General features: G+C 40.4%; 1 protein-coding gene across 1 annotated transcript in view; it reads left to right on the top strand.

The window, feature by feature from the left end:
* LOC136840967 (NFU1 iron-sulfur cluster scaffold homolog, mitochondrial-like) overlaps positions 1 to 16,708 on the top strand; it is a 102,713-nt gene extending 86,005 nt beyond the window's left edge. Inside the window, exons 6-7 of the mRNA XM_067107953.1 lie at positions 737 to 823; positions 16,501 to 16,708. Coding sequence (XP_066964054.1) covers positions 737 to 823; positions 16,501 to 16,608 — 195 coding nt within the window. The 3' untranslated portion in view covers positions 16,609 to 16,708. The remainder of the gene's footprint in view (positions 1 to 736; positions 824 to 16,500) is intronic.
* The last annotated feature ends 6,189 nt before the right edge of the window (positions 16,709 to 22,897 follow it).

The following is a 22,897-nucleotide window of genomic DNA, read 5'->3' as shown; positions in this document are numbered from 1 at the left end:
TTGCTGAGATTAAAACACTTGTATTGTAAAGTGGTATCATATTAAGAATATAGATGTCAGTTACAAGACTTTGTGGGTCCTATTTGTCCCAGAGCTAGAACTTGGATGAACTATATTTCACTTTGTTCACTGTCTGTTAAATTAAACTAAGTTATGTTATTCATTAGCTGGTGTCATTTGAAAGCAATATTATTATACATTATTGTGGTATGTTATGAAAGAGCAGGCAAAACAAAGGTGAAATTGACAAGCTGAAAACTGATGAATGGAATGGAATATAAAGTTTAAGCCAAAGGCCAAGCACTGGGACCTATAAGGGCATTCAGCTCTGAAAGGGAAATTGGGAGCCTAAAGGTTTTAAAGGTGTAACAGGAGGAAAACCTGGCAGTTGCACTAAGAAATAGTTGTCAGGAGAGGGTGGAAGGTAAGATGGAAGAATGAGAATTAGAATGGAGGCACAGTAGAAGGAGTGAAAGGGGTTGAAGTTAGGGACCAAAGGGATGCTGCAAAGAACCTTGAGCAATGCCTACAGTGCACCACATGAAGTGCACTGACAGCACCACCCCCCTGCGGGAGGAGAAAATTGATGAAATTGACACATCAGTTCATCACGAATGACTCTTATTAGATTTTGGGTGACATGTCATAACATCACAAGTGATCAAAGGATTCATAGGGAACGAGTTGAAATTTCAAGTTTCCATAAGAATAATTATGTAATTTCTCGCTTTTTCAGATGATGGGTAGCTGTACATCATGTCCTTCATCAGTGGTTACATTAAAAAATGGCGTTCAGAATATGTTGCAGTTTTATATTCCTGAGGTATGTTAGTGGTGTAAATTTTTATACAATAAACCCGTATTTGCATACCACACACCCCCGCGAATAGCTAATACCTGCGCATACTTAGAACCCTTCTAAAAATACTTAGAACTGCCTATTTTGATAATTCAAACACACAAAAAAAAAATAAAAATGCTTACACAGGTATTATCCTACTTACGATGGGGTTAGGTTCCAAAAAACCCATCGTTTGTTGAAAAAAATATATTTTGAATATAACCTACCCTACACTAGGGTATTCGGTACCATGTATACATACAGTATATGGTAGCCTAGCCTACACTAAAGTATACTCTATACATACACAGTATAGTAATTATTAATGTCAGCTAATTCTGGATGCTCATGCAGAGTGACTTATGATAATTCAATACTGTACAAAGAGAAATTGAATAACAAACAAGAATTAGCGTAGTCTACACTATGGTATATCATATACATATACGGTAGCGTAGCCTACATTATACTGTACTGTACATTCACATATCGTATTAAACAAACATCAACATAACGAATATGCATCTTTTCCATGGATCTTTTAAAATGTTATGCCTTATCTCACTGTATCCAATAATATTGTGTATATAATATTCTTATATTGCGATCAATGTTTTGGTTTGGAAATCGTTTACACAGTGTTTATTTCTCCGTATTTAACGCAGTTCAGAACGCTTTTCTTGCTTCTAGTTAGCGTAAATGAATCTCTAGATACAGTACTCTATTTGTATGGGGCAAGGTTAATTTTCGTTATACAGTGTTTTTAAGTTGAAATATAACTTAAATACGTCTCATTGTGAAATTAATTTAGCTATTTTTTTCGTTAATAGAGGAGTCGATGATGTTGGCCGCTTGTGGGTGTTCGTTTGTGTAAAAAAATCAAGATTCCGTTCGCTAATTTCAGTTGATTTCATCATAATACGAACTTTACGTATTTATCGTTTATTGACATAAAAATAGCAGTAATGTGTTCTTTCATGCCCAGTAGCTTTGATTATTTTAATTATGGTCGAGTTTCATCCATGTTGCCGATGCATGATAATTTATAGTCGTAGCAGCAGACATTGTTTTCTAATTAGCTACAACACAGATAAATTTAGTAGTACATTTCCTTGCGATCTATTATGCCTACTGAATAAGGGTATAATGTAAAAATATATCAGTCCTATTCTACTTAACGTCATTTGTACTATAACTATGGTAATTGTGTATTATTGTACGATGGTTGAAATACAGGCAAAACGGCTGTTGTTATCTGATTTGGTGATAAACAAAAGAACAGTTTCTCGGTTGGTTGTTTATGGCTGCACACATTTACACAAGAGTATAACGTTACTAACAATACTTTTATCATTCTCTTTTACTTTTTTAACTAGAAGATGGTATAAAGAGATGAAGGAAAAGAAGTTGGTCTATTGTAATTTGGTCTCTCTCGCTGCTTGATTGTACGCTGCTGCCTGCATCTGCATGAAATTTAAAAATATTTTATAAATATTGTCGTGTCGGTATTAATTGCTTACCCCATTGCAAAATCGAATTATTGTAAGGCAAATTATTGTAACTCGAGCACTACCTGCGTATTTTAATAGTTTCATCACAAAAAGTGCATTTAGTCATGAAAATGAGATGAAAATACAGCAATTAGTGAGTATTTCTTAGTGAAAAATACCGTGAATGGGACAAATTTTCAGCGAATAATGCGTATATGTGTTCCATAGAGAAATCCGTGAATAGGCGAGTGTGAATACGGGGAGTTTACTGTACCATGCTTTATTTTATTCATAATTTTGCCTTAGAAATGTGTAATAATGCTTTGTATTTAATTTTTGTTTTTGAATCAGAACTAAAGATGGTAGCATTTGTAGTAAATGTTTAAAAATAGCAAGTATTCTATAAATACTTAAATCCTTTTACAATGTTAGACTGAATTTTAAATGTATTTCAGACAGTTTCTAAACATAATTTTACCTGCATACATCAAAAATACAGTAGTTTGAACTTTATTACATCACAGATATATCAGCTGACCATACACTATTTATTGGTGTGGAATTTTTGCCAAACTTATTTGAGAAACTGTGTGGAGGGTCTACAGCAAACAAGAACTGATGGCATACCACCTGATTACCATTCTGTTACACAGATGATGATACTCCTAAGTCATCAGTTGTTTTCAGAATCTGTATTGTATTCTCATATCAAGGGAGCTATTTTTCCTTGAAAAATGTGATCTTGGTACACTAGGTGATGGGAAAGTCTTGTTGTCATTGGGTATGAAATGCTATATTTCTCAATTAGCCATGTCAGTATGCTTTTAATCTGGTTCTGTGTACATATATTTTTCTGTTGGTACCCTCATTGCTTGTTGGTACTACTCTCATCTGTTTCTGTACTGTTCACCACGTTTATGTTTATCTGGTGCTTCTTCACATAAATTTCCCTTCCCAATTTTATCATGAAAATAGGATGTTATGTGATGCTACTTGCTTTCTCCCAGTCCTTCATATTGCACATCATTTTAGACTCCAGTTTACCTTAGGTTCAGTGTGACTTTGTAAGCAACAAATATTGCAATACACTCCCTGAGCACCTGAATTAGCCCTGGTCACCTGACCAGCCCGAACATAACCCCACTCATTTAACTACATTGTTAAAATATTTTAACTGCCAGCGTTACCAACGCTGCAGAGTAAGCATTGTTTACTGAGTTACCTGCCCACCCGATGGCAACCCTGCTATCTGCACGGTCGGCAGGAACTCCCCTCCTTTTCAGTCGCATTTTGTTCACTTTCCTGACAGGACGCATGCTGTTGCTAGTCGAACTAGGTGGTCTCTCAGCCTAACCACCCACATAGGTCGTGAGTTGTGGATTTACTGACCTTGGCTTCCTTTTGGATTACGTTTTGGACTTCTCTTTGGAATTATTTGGATACCTGCGACATTGGCCAGTCGGCTCAATTATGGACTCCATGGCTAAAGACAAGATTTCCTCCAACAACCAGAAACCATCCTCCGCCTTCCTCCACCTCCCCGATCAGCAGTGAGATGTTGAAGAAAAAGTACGATCTTGCTCAGCCTGCAAAGAAGGATGAGTGCCCTCAAACATGATGGACATTCTAACCAGCGTTAAGTGTAGGAAAGTTCTGTGTAGTGTAGATTAGAGATGTGATGAATGTAGGGACTGGTCGACCTCCCAGATGGTATTACTCAACACAGAAACTGGAGAAGCTTCTAGGTTCTTACCCATTGAACCTAAAGTTGAAGAATCAGAGGATTTGAGTCAATACTTTTTAGGAAATTAGCTCCATAGAGGTTGTCATCAAGTATGACTAGTTTGTTTACAAACTTAATGGGAAAATTGAGCCCTAAGTAGGAAATTAGTAATAGGGAACAAAGTGTTAATCTTTTTTTTAAATACTATGTCTGTTCCTGAACCAGCCCTAACGGGTGCTGGGGGTTATAGGTCAGGCCAAAAATGTAGAATCTGCTGTTTCCTGCGAATGGAGCGAAAGACAGTGTTAGAACCAGATTCCCACTTTTCCCCTAAAAAGAGTAGTGGTGATCAGAAACTAGTTTTAGGAGAGACAAAGATGGTTGGGATCGCAAAGTTCTGTGGTACTGGAGTCGAAGTTCCAAGAGTAAACTTCCCTCGGGTTCTGATTCAGCCCCTGGTCTGTTTCCCCCTGGATCCATCGAGATATTGTTCCTTCAGTAATACTAGCTGATTTAAATCAAACAAGTCAGTTCTAGGATAATGGAGACGGTAGGTTTTCTCCCTCGATCGTCAAGGTTCCTTTCCGGCGGATCGAAGTTGGATCCCCAATCTGGAGGCAGTGCAATGGCTATGCGCGTTTAACCAGCAGAGCATAAGGAGCAGTTTCAGGCCTTTCTCAAGGTACAAGTTCTCGTACGACAATGTTTTCATTTAGGTTTCTCTCACATAAGGACCATGTCCTGAAGAACTTTCCTGAGTTTCTCAAGATTTGTTTTTGGATACAAGGTGGAGTAATTCTGTTATTTTCTTTTGTTGGAAAAGATGTCTTCATCTCATTCTAATGCTTCTTTTCATTGTTTCCCCCGTTTCGGATACTATCTTTCCTTCCTTGCCCCTTCAATGTGTTAACCTTCTCATAGACCTCCTTTCCTCTCCTTCAGTCACACTTCAGTACCTCTTTCATAACTACGGCTATAAGTTCCAATCTCGAGTTCAGGGCTCTACAGTGTCTCTAGATCTTACAACCACACTTCTTGAGCTTCTGAGCTTCTGCATGTGGATCGGAGAAGGTAGCTATTTGAGTTATCTAGACCAAATCATGCACTTGAGATTGAATATGAGCAAGCGCACTCTAGAATGGCATGAATAATAATGTCTGGTTCTTCCAAGTTCCTCAGGATTATCTTCCTCTTTGTACCTTAGCTGTTCAACCGCGGGTGACGTGTCGCATCTTACGTTACTGCAATTTAACCAGCGTTAACACCCTTGGTAAAGGACAGACTGGTGAGCCACTGACCCTGTCCGACTCCACTTGGTGTGGGTCGGTGGTAGTTCGCTGGTGTCTCCTTCTTTTACTTCTACTTCATGACAGGTTCTTGTCCGGGTCAGAAGATCGGAGGTATGAAGGCTGTGGAGTAAATAGTGTCCTCGGTTTGGGTCAGGTGCTGGGTCCTCCGGTTTCATTGGATCAATTTCTTAACCGGTTTCATTCGGTGTTTCCGACTGGCGGATACAGTACTTTCATGAAGTAGGATTCCCCTGTTCAGGGTGGTATTGCAGGCCTCCCCCACCTAGGGTTTGGGGGTTGTATCTCCTGCTGGTTCTAAGACAGATAGTCTGGCTGCATCGCATCATCCCATTGTGGATTAGGGTTACACAACAGATTTGAAAAGGTAACTTAGGTGAAGGAATGCATAGTCGGGTGTGGGCAAGTCAAATGACTCGGTCAGCTGATATGGCTGGTCCGTCTCTTCAGGGGGCCAGGTTTAGCGCGGCCCTCTTGCGGCTGGCTCAGGTGTTTCCTCTTATTGACAGCTAGGGGAAAATAAGGTTTCGGAAGAGGTCTCCAGGTTCGGGTATGCCAGGGTTGGTTCTCTCTGTCTCTCTGCTTCGACCGGAAGACAAAGAAAATGAGAATTCAGTGGATGGCGATCGCCTCTGTCAGAATCTAGTTTTCAGTATTCAGGAGACAGTGAATACAATGACGATTTAGTTCATTCACCATTTGTTTCGAAGTCCAGGATTGCGGTGGGCCGAACAAGACTTACCAGTCATGTTGAAGGTATACTCTACCAAGCGGCGGTGGCGACATCCTATAAACTACCTTGGTTTGGTAGAGTGGATCAGGCACTGAGGAGGCGGATGCAGTTGGGTCTGGCAGTAGCAAGTATACCTTAGTTTTACCAGACCACTGAACTGATTAACAGCTCTCCTAGGCTGGCCGAAGGATTAGACTTATTTTACGTGGTAGAACCAATTGGTTCCAACAGCGGGCTATTGTGGAATACCACAGTATAGCGAAGTAATTTCTATCACCAGAAATAAATTCCTCTAACTCTTCATCAAGGTGAACTCGGCCCATTGAATGATCTAAAGCTCAACTGACTCTCAGCCAAAGAAGGGCTCTTAGTAGCAGAAGAACATTCTCGACTCTGCTTCCCTAAGAGGAAACCACTACAGGCTTCGGTTTCAGCGGTTCCGGCCTGACGTTCGAGTTCACGCACTAAATATATTCATCGAAATTATTTCCCGATCACGGGCATGTTCGGGGTTCGGCGATCGTCACGCTGATTCGGAAGAAATATGGCAAAACAGGGAATAATCTTAATTTGAAGGTTTTTATGTAAAAACTCAATAATAATGCAGTTACATCGTTTTCAAGCAGAGCATTAAAGGATTTTTCTTATTATTTTGATTTTCCGACACGACGATTTTAGATTCTGACAGTAGCGGAAGCGGAACCCCGGTTATCACGCCTGTATATGGTATTGCAGGTAATCCTGCGTCCTGGATGGTCTGGTTCCGCTGAATGAATCTGTAGAGCGTTCCTTTCTAGAGTACCTGCAGCAGGAGACAGGTAAGTATTTCCTTGAGGAATCAGCTATCTTAGAGGATACTTTGAGGGGACAGTAAAGGCCCACCTGCATTTATGTGGATTGCTCTGTGGTCTCATCGCCTTCCTAAAACGAGATGGTATGTGCCGTCAGACCGGTGCTTTTGACAACCTATAACGTCTGTGTCTGGGCTTGGCTCATCAGGCGAACTGTCGCAGCTGGATGTACTCATTTGTGGGAAGAGAGAGGGACCTTTGCAGGTTACCTTCCCCTCCACTTCCCCAGCCATTCAAGAGAATACTTTCGATGGCGCCCCTTGCGATTGCTGACTCCCTTTTCAGGAAGAAACGTCTCAGTGATGGTTAATTTCGTTTCCTCGGCGTCTGCAGCTGAGTCCCAGCATGCAATGACCATGTGGCAGCAAAGACATTAAGTCCCTGAGGGTTCGGTTTTCCTCACCCGGTAAGGTGGGCTGAGATCGAACCTGCCAGATATCCTAAGAAGGTGACCGAGACCATCTAATCCCGTCGTCAAGTTCCAGAAAGTCCCTTCAGTAAGAAGGGTTTTCCAAAGTAGGAGATATTGCCTCGTTAGCACCAGTGGGAGGTTGTCTGACCCACTTCGTGAAAGAACTGGGAGAAGTCGGGTGCAGAGAGTCGGTTTGAAGGTGTTGAGAGGGGCAGGAATTCCTTTCTTGACTTCCCCTCTGGTGTCAGTTCTCAGTCCAGCTTCCCAGCTATTCTCCTTCATCCATCAGGGGAATAGCCCTGGAAGCAGGATTCAGTCTTACTGGACGGAGAATCAATCGAAGCCAGCTCCTTCCCAAGGTTATTACAGTCGAATATTCGTGACAGCCAAGGCAGATAGTACTTACAAAGTGGCCATTACAACCTTTAGGCTAACCATTTCATAGTACCTACAAAACTTCACATGGAGACACTCACATGCGGTTTTGGGGTCAGCTCGGAGAGGATTGGATGATCTGGTGGGACCTCAGGGCCATATCTCCCAGATTCCCATTCATTGGGAATCTCTGGGGTTGACACCGCCGTTCTGTCCTCTGGGATTTTCAGTTCAAGGTCCTCTGCTTCCGGACTGGAGCGCCTCAGGTGTTTTGAGGGTAATGTCTCCGGTTTCAGCGATCATGCATCTCAGGGCTATCGTATAAGGAGATATCTGGACGACTGGCTGATTCAAACCTCGTCCGAGGAAGAACTATGCAAAACCTTAGGAATTTGCATAAACGTGAGAAAAAACTCTCTTTCCCCCTCTCAAGTAAAGACGTTCCTAGGGATAGTAATTCAGACTCGTCCTTTGAGAGCTTTCCCGACACAAGACAGAGTCAATGCCATACTGAGTCAGGTGGAACACTTCTTATCAGACCGATCTCAACCAGTGAGCGAGTGGAGGAGTCTTCTTGGAAGGATGTCATCCCTGTCCCTCCTGATTCCAGGCTCTCGTCTCCGGATGCGCTTTCTTTAAGTACGTCTCAGGAATCGTTGGGACTTCCGGGTAGAGAGCGCAGTGATAACCTGGGACGATTCCTACCATGAGGATCTTCTGTGGTGGTCAGAAGATCATCTGACTACCGGTCTACACTTGTCCCTCCTGGTGCCGGAAGTACATCTGTATACAGATGCCTCAAATCGGGGTTGGGGAGCAACCCTGTAGGAATTTCAGGCCGAAGGCCTTTAGAAGACTCGGATGGGAGGAATTGATCTGTCCGAGAACTAAGAGCCTTGGAGGGCATTATACCAGTCCACCACACCTGGTAATCAGAAAGGTAATAGTGCTTTTTCGGACAGCACTACGGTTTTAGCATACCTCAAAAAGGCGGAGGCACAAGGTCGCGACCTGGTGAATCACACAGAGGGTACTGCGTTGGTGCAAGTCGCAAAATTACGCTTCTTCCCCAGTTCATCGTGGGAAAATTCAGCGTTCTGGCAGACGCTCTGAGTCGGGAGAAGGAAATACAGGCAGTCCCCGGTTATCGGCGGGGTTCCATTCCCGACAGTGTGACGACAACTGAAAATCGCGCTAACCGAAAATCGATAATAGCACAGTCCCTGGTTAGCACCGATAACTGGTGATCAGCGCGCCAATAAGAGAAGCGATCAGCGCCGATAACTGGTTATCAGCGACGAAAATCTGGTTATAAATCGTTTGCTAGACAGCGCCCGTAAAACCGGATCGCCAGTAACCGAGGCTGCCGATAACCGGGGACTGCCTGCAAGAGGAAGCGAGTGGACCTTGGTGCAAGAGGAGGTGCAAAATCTGTTGAAGAAATGGCCAGCCATAGTGGACCTATTTGCCACCAGGATGAATTATCGCTTACCAAATTATTTTTCCCCAGTGGCAGATCCAATGCCCTGCGGGACGGATGTGATGTTGCATTCTTGGGACAATCTCCAAGTATATGCATTCCCTCTGTTTGGCATGATACAGCAGGTCCTGACAAAACTAAGGAACAGCAGGAATACACAGATAACACTGATAGCGCCATTCTGGCCACAAAGACCCTGGTTCCCAGAAATGCTAGAAATGCTGTCCGAACCTCTGATTATCCTTCCACAAAGGAAGGATTTACTCAGACAACCACACTTCTTCGCTTCCACAAAAACCTGTCTGTGCTGAAGCTAGCTGTATGGAGACTATCCAGCGAGCAGCGCGAAATTCCGGTCTCTCTAGGGCAATGGCTCAACAGCTTTCCTTTTGCCTAAGGAAATCAACTAGAAAATTGTACCAAGATGGGCCATATATCGCAGATGGTTTAGAACTTTAGATCACAAGGACACAGAATTTCCTGCCCCTCACGATACTGAAGGTAGCAGACTTCTTATTATTCCTTAGGAAATCTAAAAACCTATCATATTCAACAATTGCAGGATATAGAGTCAATGCTGCAAAGTACTTTCAGGTTCCACCTACCGAATTGTGAGTACAGTAGTAGAATCTTACATGACCTGCTTAGGTCTTTCAAGATCGAGAGACCTGTAGGTACCGCTCGGGCTCCAAGATTGGGATTTAGCGGTAGTTTTGAAAGTATTAAGTTCTCAAGTGTTGAACCTCTAGAGAAATTAACATTGAAATTAACTAAAAAAAGTATTATTCTTGGTATCGCTGGCAATGGCGAAAGGATAGGGAAATTCAGGCTGTGTCAAGGAAAATAAAATGCATGAGACAAGGATATTTTTCTCTCGTCTCTTCCTGAATTCAGAGCAAAGTCGGAATCGGAAGGTAACCCGCTGCCGAGTGTGTTCAAAGTTACCTCAATCGAGGATTTCATCGCAGGAGAAGAGTCAGAAATGCTCCTCTTTCTTGTGCGTGTGCTAAAACACTATTTATCGTGCGCCAGTAAGTTACGACCGCACCCTCAAACTCTCTTCGTCTCCCCAAGAAACCCATCTCAGCCATTATCTAAGAATGCGGTTAGTTTCTTCCGTTGAGGTTATCTCGCAAGCTGACAATAGCGATCCCTTCCGATCGCCAGGTCATAATTCCTGACCCAGAGCACATAGTATCAGGAGTATGGCAACATAGGCAGCATTCCTCAAGAACTTTTCAGTTTCGGCAATTATGGAGGCAGCAACGTGGAAGTCAACGTCAGTTTTCACTTGATTCTATTTAAGAGACGTTCAATTCACATCGGAAGAGGGTTTTTCGCTTGGTCCGTTCATGGCAGCAAATGCGATTTTAAAATAATTCGGCTTATATATTAGCCTAGGACTATTAGGTAGGATGTAGTATTTAAAAAAAAAAAATTCCTTTATATCAGTTGTCAAGAAATTGTTAGGGTTCGTAGTTGTCAAAGGTTGTTTTTTTTTGTCATTGGGTACTAAGTCATGTAAGGAGCAACCATGGAGCAACTTACACCTAGAGGACGCACACACTCTGCACCGGCAATCTTCAAGGAGCATCGTGAAGGAAGAACCCTTGGAACTTCCCCTCCATACAGAAGAGGCTACAATAGCCACTTGGGAGGTATCAGTTCCACCTCCATACATGAGAGGTATGATATACCACATGGGAGGTTAGATTGACAGGGACGAGACTCACACTTACGAGACTGATGATGAGGTACTCTCCCCTTCAACCATCTCACCGGATGATCAGACCAGGGTGAGTTATCGGACAGAACATAAGTAGGCGTAACCGAGTTACCTGCTTTTCCATGAAAGTAGGTCGGGCTGATATTGATTGATCCCACCGCCATGTAAATGTTGTTAATCGGGCTAATTCAGGTGTTCAGGGAGTGTATTGCAATATGAAGTTTTCATAATAAAACTAATATTGTAATACTGTACTTACCTGAACACCTGAATGACTTCCACCCACCTCCCCTCTTCAATGATAGTGATTAATTAGTGATTGAAAAGGAGGGGGAGTTCCTGTTGCCATCGGTGGGCAGGTAACTCGATAAACAATGTTTACCTGCAGCGCTGGTAACACTGGCAGTTAAAATTTTTTAACAATGTAGTTAAATGAGTGGGGTTATGTTCGGGCTGGTCAGGTGACCAGGGCTAATTCAGGTGTTCAAGTAAGTACAGTATTACAATTTTAGTTTTATTATGAAAACTTCATTTCTATTATGTTTAGTACACTTTGACAGTCTTACACTGCTTGTGGTAAAAAGTATGTTTTATTTCATGGGAAGTCCTTCAGTTCTGTGTAAAAGTGTTATTCGAGGCCTTACATCCTAACATTTTCGTTGAACATGAGGGCACACTTTAAAAAAATGTCCAGAACCCCTTGGCCTCCCATGCAAAAATTTCACCTGTCTAAACAGATCCTAACTAGATTTGTATTGGAATATAAAATTTAGGCCAAAGGCCAAGGACTGGGATCTGTGAGGTCGTTCAGCACTGAAAGGGAAATTGAGAGTAAAAAGGTTTTAAGAGTTCTAACAGGGGGAAAATCTGTTGCATTATGAAACAATTGTAAAGAGAGGATGGAAAATAAGATGATATGAACGTAGGTATAGTAAAAGGAATGAAAGGGGTTGCAACTAGGGACTGAAGGGATGCTGCAAAGAACCAATGCCTACAGTGCACTGATGGCACTATTCCCCTATGCCAGCTAGATATGTGTTTCATGTAAAGGAAAGCATTGCAGTAGATCTCCAATTAGATGTTTGCTATCCTTGACTAGCATCTCAGAGGTGGATATTTTAGAGCATTCCTTAAAAAAAGAAGGGGAAAACAAGGTTGGCATAATCTGATCATCCTCATACTTCTTAGGCTGCTTCCTTTTTCTCATATTATCCCATCCTCCTTGCTTGCCTGAACTCACATCAATGGTTGCCTCAAATATCAGTTTGAAGCTGTAAAGAATGTAGTTTCTTCTTGTCTTCATTCTTCCTTATCTTAGTCATGCCCTACTTTGAGTGTTCCTCCTGTCCCCCCCAAAAATTTTCTTCCTCTACCTTGTCCTTCCTGCTCATCCATCATCCACTGATGTCTTTCTACTGCCTCCTGCTCAAGATCTCATACAGGTTTCAGCATTTGTTATGTCACCATAGCCATGATTGTAATGTTTTTAATTGTTTTTTTTTTAACTTGATTACTCCCATTGACCTTTTACATTCTGATTTACAACTTAGGCTAGCATTTAGAAATCTAGCACAGTAGCCATCTTGACAAAAGTAGATTTCCACAGGCCTTTTTTTCCCCCCTGTGTTCTTACTTGCTTTTCACTCATTTTTTATGCCATATTCTAGCCCTTCCCAGTATTATTAAACCTTTCCTGAATTAAGCTGGAAAAGATTCTTACAATTATGGGAACTGCTCACAGCAGAAACAATAAGAATTTTTCTCTCCAACTGCCACTTGCCCCATTGAGGCCTTTCTGCGAGTAGAGGCTGTTGGTTTTAATGGTATTTTAGGGCTTGTTACAGATTCCTCTTTGGGAAGGATCTTCCTCCAGTCTTAATACTGTATCAAATAACTTGTTTAATATTCATGATGAGCAGAGAAGTATCATGTTTTAAATCACAAAGTGAGGTTCTTGTGCATCCTCAGGCTTCTATAGTCTGACTTCTCTGATGGTAGGCCATCATAGGGATCTTATAGCTATCTCCATATCCTATAGCTGCCTCCCAGTACTACAGAATTCTGGCTAGGGGTAGTTACTGGGCATCTCTCAAGAAACTGTAAAAGGTGCTTTCTCAACTGAAGGCTTCAACACATAGTACAAGAGTGAAATCTGTGAACAGTTCCTCTAACTATTTGTAAATATTGACTGATCTTTGAATTTAGCAGAAAAAAGGACAGCATGTATCTGGCTTGGGAATAAAGGTACACCTTGTAGGTAGAAATCCATGATAATAATTGTTCTCACACTGTAGGCTCAGCAGTCCAGGTTCATGCCATGATGTACCTATGGGATGGCCTGGAAGGTGACATAGCCCCATTTGGTATTTTGAAATCTGTATCAGGCAAGGTAGGGATGTGCAGAATTATAAGGTTGACTCTCATTGCCCCAAAGCATCAATAACATGATTAGTATGTAAACCATGTTCATCTGAATGAATTCCTCGGAGAACTGGCATTGTGGCTCAGTCTCTTTTTCGAGTTTTAAATACTTGAGTTTTTTTCTTTTTTTACAAGTCTGTGGACATTTATCCTCCCCTAACAAGCTTTCCATTCTGAAGTTTTACCATGCCAAGTGAGATTTTTTAAGCACTCTCATAATGAGTTATGAAGTTTGGAATTACTCCTCAACAGTCTACTGTAGTTGGAGAATAACTTACAAATGTTACAAATCTGGACCAGCTGGATAATGATTGTTCCGCTGAACATTTCATTCTCAACAACAGCAAATCTAGAATTGTTCTGACTTAACAACAGTCAATGGTTCTTAATGGAAACTGTCAGGATAGCTCAGAATTGGGCTACATCCACTGGCAATAACAGTCAGGTACTTCAGCAGGTTGCAACTCATATGTATAAGTCACGCAGTTTTACAGGATTATACTCTAGAGATCTCTTATAAATTTGTTCCAGTGTTCCTTTTTCTGATACAGCGCATGGCCATTCACAAGTCTCTTGTAGCATAATACTGTGAGGCAAATGCATTGATCCCATGCATGTTAGCTTGTGGATGCCCTAATCAGAGTTGTCAAATTTTGAATGGAGAAAGGAATTCATTGGATTTGGATTTCACACACTTTGGTAAAAACACCTTGATAGGGTTTTGCAGTATATACAAAAAATTTTGTGATCGACCTAGTCTGTTTTGCAGATGTAATTTACTCAGTATCATCAGCAGGTGATGTACATTGAGACATAAAAGGATATGTTTTGGTAATTTTAATTCAGAATTAGTCAAGACTGTATATATCATGTAGTAGCTTTAGTTTAATTATTTATTAAATAATTAACATAGATTCCAAGTAGATATTTTGACGTTGGGTTGCAAATATCACAAAAACTGGTTAATAAATAGGTACTGATAACCTGATATGCCACTGTATTTTGATGATAAATGGGGGAGAGTATGAGATGGTTAAAGAAACCTTTAATCTATCTGGACTTTTATATAATCAGTTTTTTATAGTTATCCTAAATCTTAAAATAAATGTTCATTGTTTACAAAAAAAAAAATGCAAAACTTATGGTGGATTACCAGTGCCTTATAATTATATATTTTAGTTTGTTTTATACTATGTGTACCACTTACGCAAATAACATAAAACAAACTAAAATGTGTCATTGTAAGTTACTGTTGAATTGAATTGAATACAGAATTTAGGCCAAAAGGCCAAGCACTGGGACCTATGAGGTCATTCAGCACTGAAACAGAAATTGACAGTAAAAGGTTTGAAAGGTGTAACAGGAAGAAAACCTCGCAGTTGCACTATGAATCAGTTGTTAGGAGAGGGTGGAAAGCAAGATGGGAGAAAGAGAATATGAAAGGAGGTACAGTAAAAGGAACAAAAGCCTAGGGCCGAAGGCACACTGCAAACAACTTTAAGTAATGCCTACAGGTGCACTGATGGCACAACCCCCCCTCCCTTCGTGGCCCATTGATCCACCATAAGTTTTGAATGGTACAGTGATGTCTATTTGCCTGTTGATCCACCATAAGTTTTGAGTGGTACAGTGATGTCTATTTGCCTGTTGATCCACCATAAGTTTTGAGTGGTACAGTGATGTCTATTTGCCTGTTGATCCACCATAAGTTTTGAGTGGTACAGTGATGTTGCCTGTTGATCCACCATAAGTTTTGAGTACAGTGATGTCTATTTGCCTGTTGATCCACCATAAGTTTTGAGTGGTACAGTGATGTCTATTTGCCTGTTGATCCACCATAAGTTTTGAGTGGTACAGTGATGTCTATTTGCCTGTTGATCCACCATAAGTTTTGAGTGGTACAGTGATGTCTATTTGCCTGTTGATCCACCATAAGTTTTGAGTGGTACACTGATGTCTGTTTGCCTGTTGATCCACCACAAGTTTTGAATAGTACACTGCTGTCTATTATTATAAATATTGTGAGTATTAATTGAGAAGATAGGGTTAGTTTGGTAACAGATAAATGCTGTGGTAATACTTTCTATCATGGTTACTGGACTTGAGGCATGCTGCTTTAAGGTAAAGGATTATTCTTAACCCTGTGAGATTTTAAGGAGGTCCAAAACTTGTCTTTGTTGAAATACTGTTCTCGTTTGCATATGAGCATAGAGAAAATCCTTTATTTTTTATGATGTACTGTAATGCTGAATTTTGGTGTTATTTTTCTTTACTTTGATATCCTTAAAATTATTTGCATCTATAGTAGGTAGGATAAATTTTCTCTCCAAAGATATACTACTGACATATATTTCAGTTACAGTATTACATTAAAAAAAAGGTAAAGAAAAATAAGGAGAAATCTTGAATTTGTATGATTTTTATGTCTCGACTGGTTTAATGATAATTCCCGTAAATCTTTCACTGCTTGCATGGGAAATTGAGTTAAAACCATCCCTCCAACACTTCAGAAGTCATCCTAATGGTACCCAGAGTCAAATTATGTATACAGTACTTTGTCATATAATAAATTTTAAAATTTATTATATGACATATGGAGTATTTATTTGTTTTAATCATTATACTTGCCCTTACAAACGCAGACTGAGATAACATTTTTGCTAGCTGTTTTTTCATGGTGTTAATTTCTTAAATAGTGTAGAATAGGGTTTTCTGTGCAGTTTTTTTTGGTAGAATAGGACTCTCAGTGCTGTTTTTTATGTAGGCTATTCATATAAAATCCGCAGTCAGGCTAGCTACTTTAATGTTGTATATTAAAAACTTACAGCTACAGAAACTAACATTCCCATAATAAAATTATTAGTTTTTAAATAAATATTTATATATTAAATTTATAATGAATACCACTGTATTCATCACTGAGTGTATAATTATTTTTTCTTCAGGTTATTTATTTTCCTGTTATATTTTTATAATACACTATAGTTTACATTGAAAATGAACCACGACTAAAATCACTCAGACACTTGGTTTCAGGCAATGGGGGTTGGTTGACCCTGTTGTAAGGTCTGTGACTGACCATAGAATGATGGTATAGCCCTCTAACTTTAAATGTGACACTCTTTAATTAAAACATTTCAGGTGATTGAAGTAGTTGAGGTGAAAGATGCAGAAGATAATTTGGTTGAAGAGGAATTTAAGAAGCTACAGGATAAACTTGAATCTTCAGGTTCAGTTAAAAGTGATTAACCATGTGCAGTAGCATACCAACCTTCTGTACATTTTATGAAATAGTATATTGTATGTAGGTGTAAGTTTAATATTTGATAATATATGTCATAAAATATAATGTGTTGTTATTGACAAACCTTTTTCTTCATTGAGGGTGATTATTTTTATTTAGATGGATAAGTAATGCTATTGAAATTTTTATGGGTTCCACTGTTGATAATACAAAAACTCACTGCACTGCACTAGAAATATTTTGTATTTGGAAAGCTATGATAAAGAAGAATGTTTCATTAGTTCTAAAGTCAATATCTACTTTAATGATAGCCTCAGTGGCTATGAGGTTTCACCACCACTGAAAATGTTCAGGAAGAAAATTAGTACAAACTATTATTCTCATTAGTCTCTAGAAATTCAGCAGACTCTGTGAGGTAAGTTGAAACAGAAAATGGACAATGTTACAGGCAGTCCCTGGTTTACGAAGGGTCCGACTACGACTTTCCGAGTTAATGACGCTTTTCAAATATATTCATCAGAAATTATTTCCTGGTTTACAACGCATGTTCGGGGTTATGATGCATTGTACTCTGATCCGACAGAAGAAATATGGCTCCAAAACAGCAGAATAATCAAAATTTGGAGTTTTTTTTAATGAAAAACTCAATAAAAATGCAGTTTACATCGTTTTCAATACACCCAAAGCATTAAAAGTAAGGTTTTCTTAGGATTTTTGACAATTTTCGACAATTTTTCGTTTACAACACGTCGTAAAAATGGAACCCCTGTCGTAAACCGGGGACTGCCTGTATTGAAGTTCCTAGTTTTAGTTGCTGTTCAGCTGTACCATGTAAATCAGAAAGTTTAATTTGAAACTGTGATTATTTCTAGGGAAATAAATGGATCCAGACACTTACAGTATTAGTCATTTCAGGAGTGTCAAAGTTGTTGAGGATTCCACAGCTGAGACACCAGGAATACAGAAAGGTTCAAGACTGCTTCAATGTTTTTGAAGATGTGACGATTATGTTAAGAGGTGCATTCACTCTTCTGGGTGACAAAAAACACCACAAAATTTGACAGTTATAAGGAGATCACATGACCATATTGGTTTAAGGACAACACTGTAAATCCAGCAACTTATAGCACACCACATAGTAACTTTACTTCTACATTTGGAGATATGCTATGTGTTTATGAGGTTGAGTCCAAAGTCTCTTAGTTTCATTTGTGAAAATGTCCATCAAGGTGCATACGTGCCTCATCACTGGAAAGATTGAAGTCCAGCAAATCAGGATGGTCTTCAGCTCACTAACTAATGCTATAAAAAAAATTCGAGTCACTTAGCCTTAGTGTACACAGTATGAGCTAGTAAATTCTGCATTTCATACGGGAACATGTGATGAACTTGATGCAATATAATCATAATAGCGCTACTTGTGAGATTTGCCTCCTATGAGTAAAAGCTCATTGATTTCCATGATGATTCCACTGCACAGTCTGTCTCAATTTCTGCAATAGCAAATTGGGGGTGGGCCACTGACCCTTAATATCACCTAGAATACATACCATTATCCTGATGTTGTTCAGAAGATGCTGAAATGCAAGTCTAATAGGAGCTTTCTTGGTGGGGAATGTTAATTGTCACGAAATAGGCCTTGGCCATCTTGACCCTCTCTTGTGCTGACTATCAATTTCCTAGATCCATTAATGCTGGTAACTAAGAACATGAAGTTCCAAATATGGTTCGGTGAAATGAAGGGAAAAATATAAATTTTTAAGGAATGACAAAAATTCTGAATTGTTTTATTTTGGATATCTTGAGACTCCTGGAAAGTTATCACTTTTATCATCAGTCAACTATGTAGTCATATATTTCTGATTATATTTTGATTATATTTTACAAAGTAAAATATTTATGAAAGCTGATGGTTTACAGATATTAAAATTACATGCTTTTGACATAACTTCATCTGCACTAGGAATGGTTTCAAGATACAGTGAACCCCCCGTATTCGTGGGGATCGTCCCAGGAATGGGTCAAATCATGAATGCTTAAAAACACTTAGAACTGCCCATTTTGATAGCTTAAACACAGAAAAACCCTGTAAAAATGCTTATACCTGAATATTTTAATAGTTTTATCACAAAAGTGCATTTATTCATGAAAATTATATGAAAATACAGTAATTAGTGAATATTTCTCAGTTAAAAATACCACGAATCGTGCGAATTTTCGCGAATGATGGCTAGATATGTTCCACAAAGAAACCCACGAATGCTTGAGTCATGACGTTGACAACTATGCAGTCTGGGGGTTTACTGTATTTATTTAGTAAAACTTGCAATTGTTTTACAAACACTTACATATAATTTTAGGAATGAGACACACCACAAACTTTCTGGCTTGCAGTATTATAGAATTTACATTCTATTTCAAATGTGTGCCTTTAATTTATATGATGATATATGGTAATAAAGGATCATGTAGCATTTCAGACTGAGAGCATTTTATGTATAAGGAAAAGCTCTTATGCAGTAACACCATTAGAATTAATAATGGTAGTAAAGAGTCAAGTTTTCCACCAATTTACAGTAAATGCCCTTTATACTACAGTGTTGTATATAAAATAATGAGTAAAGAAGAAATAAGAATTACTACATTACAGAACATTTTAATAATTATCATTCAAGTAAAAAGACATGCATGATCCAAGGACTTGTGCGCGTACAAAGTCTGTTTCTTGGCTGAATTATGACCAAGATAAGAGTCCAGCACAGTCCTCATGTCGACTGATTTATAGATTTTAGGCATACATGCAAACCACTAGGGCAACTAAGGCTATTCAGCACTTACAATTTAATATTTAAGTTTTGCTAAAATTTAAGCAAACTATAAATTAAGATTAAAAAATATATGTATTATATATATAAAATATCTTTATTAAAAAAAAAAAAAGACAAAAGGTAAAATCTGGTGAAAAAGTTAAATTCTAAAATAAAAGTTAATTTTCTTTAAAAACAACATTAATTTATTGTCATCACAATTATTATTAAGGGAAGGAACTAGGACCAACCTCACCAAACTTGGTGTCAACCTTAGCTAAATGTAGGCAGAATGCTTCTGCTAAATCTCAAGAAAGGAAGTCTGGCAGGACCTCCTGAGCTTTTTCTTCTTAAGACAGGAGGAAAACTCCTTCCATAAATACAATATTACACTCTGCAGCTGCAGAAGATGTGGTCCAGGCAAGCAGCAGTGTCAGAGGAGTATGGCCTATGATGAATGCTGCTGAGATACCTTTTGAGGAAAGACTACCACCACAAAAACAGTCCTCCATCACTTCTTGGTTCATGGGCAGGGGGTGAGAGGAAGCGTTGCTTACTGCTGACCAAAGCTGAGCTGATTGACAGAAGCTGTGCTGTGACCTCACTGAGCTTGCTGATAAAAGAATCTAAAGGAAAAAACTGTCACTGCCATCTTATCATCAGTATGCCCAGACAGCCTGCCAGCTGCTTGGGCATAATATTGCAAATTTTAAAGTAATCTGTATTTTTCCTAACATACAAACCTGGTCTTTACATAGGATTTTGCTTGTAAACACAAGCTGGAACAGCCGTTAACTTTCAAATAAGGTCGTTGGCTAACCAACAGTCAGTCTGCACTCCACTTTGCCTTTCAGCCCAGGTACCAGAAAGAGGGGTCTGAGGTGGGCCATAAATGTACAGACCTTCAGGTTTGTATGTTAGGAAAAATACAAATTACTTTAAAATTTCCAATTTGTTCCTTCACAAATACAACCCTTTGGTCTTTACACAAGAGACTTACCCTTTGGAGGGTGGATTCTGGGTAAATCTCTGAACTGACTGGAAGTTCTACCCACCCAGGAATCTCTTCCTGGATGGAAGAGCTGAGGAAGGAGTCCCGTGCATCTGGTCTGTTGAACACATGGGATGTTCCACTGCCAGACTTCTGGGCTTGAAATAATGAGCTTGCGTTATTATTCCAAAAAAGGTTTGGATGAACCCACATTGTTGGGGACAATAAATGGCTAATAAAACCAACAGGTTTGTTTTATTGTCAACCTCTCTCTCCCCTTGCTAGGGAGAGGGGGGACGACTTGCATTTAATAATCTACTCTAGATTATATACAGGGTACTCGGTTATCTAGACTCACCAGTCCAGCATGTGACGGCTCGCCACCCGCCTCTATGCCCTACGAGAATGGAAAGGAAAAAGAAAAAGGGAGGAAGCCAGTCACTCACACATTCTCTCTTGCTACCACACACCTTAGGTACGATGTTACCTGTCCCTATAGGGTAGCTGGGTGAGCTACACAACTTATTAAGCCACCACAGGAGCCAAGGAAAATGTGTCCGAGGACCTGTGGGCAACATCCCGAAGGTAGAAGGACGTGAATGTGGTTTGCCAGGACCACAATCCTGCCCTTAATACCTGTAGAACCAACAAGTTCTTCCGGAATGCGATGGAAGGTCCAATGCCCCTAACCTCGTTAGCCCTCACTCAGAAAGCACTCCCGTCTACCTTGTCAGACGTTGAGTACAATCGCATGATTGTCTCATGAAACCATAAAGAAATTGTGTTCTTGGACACTTCTTTCTTGGTTGAGCTGGTACAATACTAACAGAGTCGCTGACACTCAGGCCTGAGATGTCGAGTCCTCTTAAGATAGCAACGCAGCACCCTAACTCTACACAGTAGCATCTCGTCTTGATCACCACAAACACAGTCCTCTAGGGAGGGGATTGAAAAGGATTTGAATCTGGCATCACAGACCGACAGATTCCGAGTCTTTGCTACGAATTCCAGGACAAACTCGAGCATGACAGATCCCCATCCCCTTGAATGCTTAACATCGAAGGAAAGGCCTTGAAGCTCACCAAATCTCTTTGCCAATGCCAGGGCAAGCAAGAAAATCTTGAAGGTTAGATCCTTGTCTGATGACTCTTGTAAAGACTCGTAGGGCACGAGTCAGGCTCCGTAAGACGAGAGCCGCATCCCAATTTGGGGGCCTGAGTTCCCTAGGAGGGCAAGACTGTACAGCCTCTCAACAACATGGAGATCTCCCATGAGGGAGAGGAATCGACACCCTTCAAGCGAAGGACTTGCCCAAGGGCAGCTTTGTAGCCCTTAATAGCTGATAAGGAGAGAAGCTTCTCTCAGTGAAGAAAGACGAGAAAGTCCGCTACTTGCTTGACAGTAGCTCTGACCAGAGAGATATCCCATCAACAATATCAACCACAGAAGACCGCTCATTTCCCCCGGTACACAGCCGCAGAGGATTTACAAAGGTATCCAGACATCTCTGTAACTGTGCAGTGGGAAAAACCTCTTGCTCGCAAGACTCTGGATAGTCTCCAGGCGTGAAGTGCCAGTCCTTCCACTGCCTGGTGATACCTCTCTATGTGCAGCTGGTACAGCAGGTTGTGCCAAGGGGAATCTCTCTCGGTGCCTCAGAAAGTACAGCTAGCAGATCCGGATACCATTTGGCACGTGGCCACTTGGGAGGTCATCCTAAGATCTGGGGTGACCCTGTTGATCATCCGACGAATCAGACAAAGTGGAGGAAAGGTGTAGGCCTCTTTAATGTCCTATGGGTGCTGAAAGGCATTTCCTATTGCTGCCCATGGGTCCTGCAGGACTGAACACAGAACAATGGCAATTTTCTCTTGTGCCAGGTCGCAAAGAGCTCTATCAATGGGAGGCCCAAAGATCAAACAATCTTTCTGCTATGTCCCATTACTTGACCCTAGCGACAGAGCTTGTCTGCCACTATGTTCCGGGTGCCTGGAATGTACTGTATCTGGCTGACAGCTCTACCGAGTGTACTACTGCCCACTTGTGCACCTGCACTGCCAACCTGTGGAGCTGAAGGGAAACCAGTTCCCCCTGCTTGTTGACGTATGCAGCTCCCATGGTACTGTCGGTCATCAACGCCACGGAGTGCCCCTTCACTCGCTCCTTAAACTCCTGCAGTGCCAAAAATGCTGCCTTGAGTTCCAGAATACAGTCGATCCCCATATTCGCAAGGGATGCATACCACAACCCCCTGCAAATAGTTAAAATCCAAATACTTAAAACCTCTAACTCTATCTTGAAAGTTCAAACACCAAATGAATACCTTAAACTATCATCCTACATCTAATATACCTTAAACTATTATCCTATTACTGTATTAATCTTTGAAATGATATTATCATCATGTCAAAGTCATCTTAAGGGGCACGCTGATCGCCATATTTCGAGGAATTATCGATTTTTAGTTTCTTACAGTTTTGGACTGGTATATATATA

Source organism: Macrobrachium rosenbergii, chromosome 8, assembly GCF_040412425.1.
Source record: "Macrobrachium rosenbergii isolate ZJJX-2024 chromosome 8, ASM4041242v1, whole genome shotgun sequence".
NCBI lineage: Eukaryota > Metazoa > Arthropoda > Malacostraca > Decapoda > Palaemonidae > Macrobrachium > Macrobrachium rosenbergii.
Note: the sequence above shows the minus strand (reverse complement) of the source record. Positions and strands in the feature narration are given on the sequence as shown.